Source organism: Cannabis sativa, chromosome X (genome assembly GCF_029168945.1).
Source record: "Cannabis sativa cultivar Pink pepper isolate KNU-18-1 chromosome X, ASM2916894v1, whole genome shotgun sequence".
Taxonomy (NCBI): Eukaryota; Viridiplantae; Streptophyta; class Magnoliopsida; order Rosales; family Cannabaceae; genus Cannabis; species Cannabis sativa.
Genome location: NC_083610.1, coordinates 64322994 through 64328869, shown reverse-complemented (window position 1 = coordinate 64328869; position 5876 = coordinate 64322994). Strand labels below are relative to the sequence as shown.

At 28.0% G+C, this 5876-nt stretch overlaps 1 protein-coding gene across 1 annotated transcript; it reads left to right on the top strand.

The window, feature by feature from the left end:
- Positions 1-1093: 1093 nt before the first annotated feature.
- On the top strand, positions 1094-3522 carry LOC115711236 (ETHYLENE INSENSITIVE 3-like 1 protein). Its single transcript, XM_030639571.2, has 2 exons — positions 1094-1343; positions 2092-3522. The coding sequence occupies exon 2, from the start codon at positions 2320-2322 to the stop codon at positions 3199-3201; it is 882 nt and encodes a 293-aa protein (XP_030495431.1). The 5' UTR covers positions 1094-1343; positions 2092-2319; the 3' UTR covers positions 3202-3522.
- The last annotated feature ends 2354 nt before the right edge of the window (positions 3523-5876 follow it).

Here is a 5876-nt window from a genome sequence, read left to right as displayed (position 1 = left end):
TGAGAAGATGGTTCACAAGATTGGAATGCGTCGATTAAAGGATCTCCATGAATGCCAAAATGAGGGGGAGTAATTTCATACTGCACTCTTTTTTCCTTGACCGAGTTTTGTCCCACTGGGTTTTCTCGGCGACGTTTTTAATAAGGCAGTTATTATGGACATCCAATGGGGAGTGTTATAAATATTATTAATTATGTGAATGTCCAAATCTTTTACCATTAATGTAATCAACATTTCATTTTTCTTAGTTTCCTTTTTTCTTTGTTTCTTAATATTTGACTCTTGTATGTGTATAAATAGGAGACCACCTATTGGAATAAAAACACTCAAAAAATTCTCATCTCTTCTCTATTTTTTTTCTTTAAATTATAATATTACATAATACTAATATTTCATAATAGTACTCTAAAACTATAATTTTTATAAAATAACCGCAAATATATATTAATTTTTAACAAATGAAAACCCATAACTATTAAGAAACGCTACTTATGTTTCAAAAAAAAAAAATAAGAAACGCTACTCTTTTTTTATTACTCATGCAACTAAAATAATCGCGTTTATAAGCTAGTTTTATTTGACAAAAATATTTCATGTTCTTACAAAATAAAATAAAATCCAACTCTACCTCTAGGGAATAAAGAAAATAAAAGCAGAAATAGTACCACAGAAAGCTTTTAAAGGTTGTTTTGGTTGGTCTCAACTTCAATAATTATTTCAGATAAAAAAAATAAAAAATATAAATATTAAATAGTTTTTGTTCAGAAAACCTTAAATTGCCCCCTTTATCTGAAAATTACTCGGTTAATTATTGTGTATATTAGATGTTATCTTCATTCTCAAAGTTGGATGAACCAAAACACATAAACAGTTGAGTGGAAACACAGACTTTGTTACTCCAATTTGAATGTGAGATTGTGTTTTAGTAAATTTTCACGATACTGGAAAAAGGTGTGTTGTCACGTGCTAAAGTAATAAAGAGAATATAAGAGTAAGTAGTTGTGGGGGCCTGATTGGCAAAAAAACAGTGGAGTGGAAGTATTGTAACACGTGTTCAGTTATAAACACCACCTAAGCAGGGACAACGTATTACCCATTATTATTACCCAAAAGTATAAAATTGAAAAAGAAAAAGAAAAAGATAGAGAGGAAAGTTGCTGTTGTTTCTGACTGCCCTGCCCTGCTCGCCCCTTTCAATCTTCTTCTTCCTATTCTCTGTCTCTCTCTCTTCTTCCTTTTACCTCGTTCTGTATTTCTTTTTTATTTATCTTTCTTTCTTCTTGTTAAATCATCAACTTGGGTTATTTTTCAGAGCTTTCTGCAGGAACTTTCAGAGATTCTAGGTAATCTTTTAGTGGTATCATTTTCATCATATTAAGTGTTTTCATATGTGTTTAGGTTAATCATTTTTATCATCTTTATTCTGCCTGAATTCTTGGGTACTTAAGTATTGTTATGAAGTTATTCTCAAAAAAAAAAAAAAAATGTTGTTATGGTTTCTTTGTTTTGTTTTCTTTTGGTGAATTTCATATTTTTGTTGATGTTGTGGCTATAACTTTAAGCTAAAAAAATAATTATCTTTTTGCTATACGAATTTGAGTTAAAAGGTTGGTTAAAAAATAAAAAGAAAAGAAGAAATTGAAGAATCTTTTTCTTTTCTTTACAAAAGACACAATTTTGTTAAAGTTTATTGTTTGGGTGATAAATATTTGAGCATATACTTTACACTTCAAAATTTGGTACTTCAATGGTAGGTTTTGCTGTCTCCAGTTTTCTTTTAACGATCGAGTGAATATGGATCGAGGATGAATTGTTTGTTGAGAAATATTTAATTTTTCTGTTTTGCCGAATTTCTTTTTTCAGGAGCTATATCTATATATATTTATATAAAGGTTGGAGTGGTTAACCCTTTATGCGTTTCTCTACTTCTGCCCCTTTCTATTGTGTATGGATTGTTATTTATTCATTTGATTACTTGTTGTATCTGTGTCAGTCTAGTAATTAGGGTTTGTGTGTTGTATTGGTTGTTTGTTTTTATGGTATAAGAGACATCATTATTCAATGAATCTGATGTGTTGTTTGTGAGCTCAGATCCAAGCAGTGTTTCAGGACAGAGTATTCTTAAGAAGGAAACTACAAAAATAAAGGATATCATTGAGCAACCTTTGGAAGTTCAATTGAAAGAGAATACAGTATAGAGAGTGGTCGAGACTAGTTTTCCTTAACAAGGTTGTGAATGACAATTTTGTAAGAGTTATGGTGCTGTGGTAGTGTCTTTATTTCAGGCCCTATACTAGAGCATATGAACCAGAGCTTAGTATGGAAGCGGGTAAAAACAAAGAAAAGATGGATGTCGAAAAGATTGAGAGGAGGATGTTTAGTGATAGGATGCTATTGAAACAGCTGAAAGGGGATTATGGTTGCGGTAAAATGGATATCGACAAGCTTGAGAAGAGGATATGGACAGATGGGATGCTATTGAAGCGGTTGAAAGAGGATGATAGCGATGAAGAGATGGACGTAGACAAGCTTGAGAAGAGGATTTGGAGGGATAGGATCTTGATGAGGCGGCTGAGAGACGACTTTAGCAACAAAGAGATGGGTGTGGAGGAGCTTGAGAGGAAGATGTGGAGGGATAAGATGCAATTTAAGCGGCTGAAAGAGAAAAGAGAGTCGAAGCAAGGAGTTGAATGTGAAAAGCAGTGTCAAACCCAGAAGAAAGCATGGAGGAAAAAGATGTCAAGGGCACAAATTGTGCTGGATCAGGGATTATACAACTGTGAGTACTCTGAGTGCTTCATGTATCATGATTACTTTGGCTTTCTCAACAAGACTTCTAGAAATAATCACCAGATGAATTGTACACATGGTTCCAATCCTTCCCAAGCGTTTGGATTGCCAAACCTTCAGATTAACAATGAGATACCAACGACTTCTCAACAAATGAACCAGGCATCTCATTACGATGATAGTAACCTTGATATCCCAGAAGATGGAAAGAAAAAAGTCTCTGATCTTCTGTCTTTTTATGACACGTTTATGCAGCAAAGAAACGAAACACCAAATCCTGGGAACTTGCCAGTTCCCACAGATATGGAGAACCATAATCAGCCACAGCAAATATACCAATTTCAAACGGACGATGTCTCCTTTGTTCAGGGTGTTACGGGAGGCAACATGTCTGAGAAAGCTAATATCTAATCGCAGTTAGCGGTTTCCCACAACAGAGGTTCAATACGATCATCGCAAGGCGTTTGTCCCCTTCACCTGCTATTATGTCACCAGTCAAGTTTCCTATGGTTTGGGCATCTTTTTGCTATTCCACTACTACATAAGTAAAATCTTCTAGAGTAGGATTTACTCGTCTAGTATTCCCCAAAATTCTGTAGATGTTTAACCTTTAGACACCAGGTTACTCGTGTAGTATTTTCCTTTTTTTTTTTTTTTTTTTTTTGTGCTTTCTTAATATTAATGCTTTATAAGTAAGGTTTAAGGTATAATTAGATCATCTCCAACTCAAAATCAAATCTAAATATTGTGTTAAATTTCGTGAAAAGATTAACATATGTTATATTTGTTATTGTGCTCCAATATGCACAATCACATCTGAAGAGGACAAAAGGTTAAATATAATTAATAATCATCAATAAATTAAGGTGTCGTTTGGTAATATTTTTGTTTTTTAATTTTTTAATCACAAAATGAAAGTAAAATTTTTGTTTTTAAAAAATTTATTTTTTGAAAACAAAAATGCGTTCTGTAACTACTTTTATTTTTTAATTTTTTTTTTTTCGAAGAGTTTATTTCTTTTATATTTTTTTTTATTTTTTAATTTTAAAAACAGAAAACAAAAGTGTGTTCTGCAAAGTTTATTTTTATTTTTAATTTTTGATTTTATTTAAGTCGGGTCTAGATCCAGGGTCGGATTCGGGTTCAAGTCGAAAGTCGGGTTCAACGCCAGGGCCGTGGGGAGGGGATTTGGGTTCGGGTCTGGTCGTAATTTAAAAAATTGATTAAGAAAAAAAAATTGTTTAAAAAAATATTGAAAGTGGTTTTTTTTTATTTTTAAAATTTTGATTTTTAATTATAAAATTGAAAAGTAAAAACAGTTTTATAACATGTTTTTGAAAAATATTTTTACTTTTTCTACTTTTAAAAACAAAAAACTAATTAAAAAAGTGTTACCAAACGCCACCTAAATGTTTAAAAAATAATTTACGATAAAATTGTAATTAACAAATGTATATTAAAGTTTTATCATTAATGATCAATAATAGGGATTATTTTACAAATACACAAAATCAATAAAAAAAAATTATAAAAATACAGTTTCACGGAATTTTAAATATTTTTACGATTTTTAAATTTTATTTATAAAAAATATGATCTTTTTATGTTGTACTCTTGTTAATTTTTTGTTTTTTTGTATGTTATTTATTGTTGTTGTTTTGATGTTATTTAGATGTTATTTTTATGTTACTTTTATGTAATTTTTTTATTATTTTCGTGTTGTTTCTATGAAAAACCGTAAAAATATATAAAAAAAAAATTCTTTAAACGTAAAAATGTAATTTTTTTTTACAAAAAATAGTGTATTATGTAGCTATCCCTTTAAAGAGATTATTTCACGAATACACAAAAACAATAAAAAAAAATTATAAAAATACAGTTTCACGGAATTTTAAACATTTTTATGATTTTTCAATTTTATTTACAAAAAATATGTTCTTGTTATGTTGTACTCTTGTTAATTTTTTGTTATCTGTGTGTTATTTTTTTTTTTTACGTTATTTAGATATTATTTATATATTACTTTTATGTAGTTTTTTGTCTTCGTGTTGATTCTATAGAAAACCGTAAAAATGTAAAAAAAAAAAAAAAAAAAAAAATGTAAACGTAAAAATATAATTTTTGTATGAGAAATTTTTTTAATTAAATAAAAAAAATTAAACTTAAAAGCTCAAATTTTCATAATATTAATCATTGAATACCCATTAAAAATGCTAAATCTTATGTTAAATTTTGTACATGTCATAAATTATGCTAAATATAACACAATTTATAACATTTTTCTAAATTTAACACAACAAAAGCAGCTTTTTCAAATTACAATTTTGTTATTAAAGGGATAATTACATAATACACTGTTTTTTTGTAAAAAAAAAATTACATTTTTACGTTTAAAGAATTTTTTTTATATTTTTAAGGCTTTTTATAGAAACAATACACGAAAAATAACAAAAAAATACATAAAAATAACATCAAAACAACAACAAAAAATTAACAAATTAACAAGAGTATAACATAAAAAGACTGTATTTTTTGCAAACAAATTAAAAAATTGTAAAAATATTTAAAATTCCGTAAAACTATATTTTTATAATTTTTTTTGTTGTTTTTGTATATTTGTGAAATAATCCCTTCATTTTTATCTATAATGATTTTTCTCATATTTTAAGTTTTTTTTTTTTTTTGAAAAAAATATCATATTTAGAATTTACCTGCCATATATATCAAAACTTTAATTATTTTTTTCCATATTTTTGTAAACAACCTTATATTTTATCTAAATACTAATAAGTTTATAATAATGTAGTTTTTACACCACATACTGAAATTTCTAATTTTTTTTTACTTTTTTACTGTGGGGCGAAATTTTTTTCAAAAATAGTGTGTTCTTTTTCAAATATCTTGTGTAAGTTTTATACTGTGTATTGTGTTAAGTTTTCACGGTTGTTCCACTATTATTTTAATTGTGTTGTTTATGGTTGTTTTATATAAAGATAGTATTTTTGTAAGAAATTCTGCCCCACAGTAAAATTGTAAACTTTTGCTCAAAATCTAGTATTTTTATAAAAACCCCAATAATAATACAT

Excerpts from the sequence above, each read along its gene's own strand:
- LOC115711236 (XM_030639571.2), top strand. The coding sequence starts at position 2,320 with ATGGAAGCGGGTAAAAACAAAGAAAAGATGGATGTCGAAAAGATTGAG.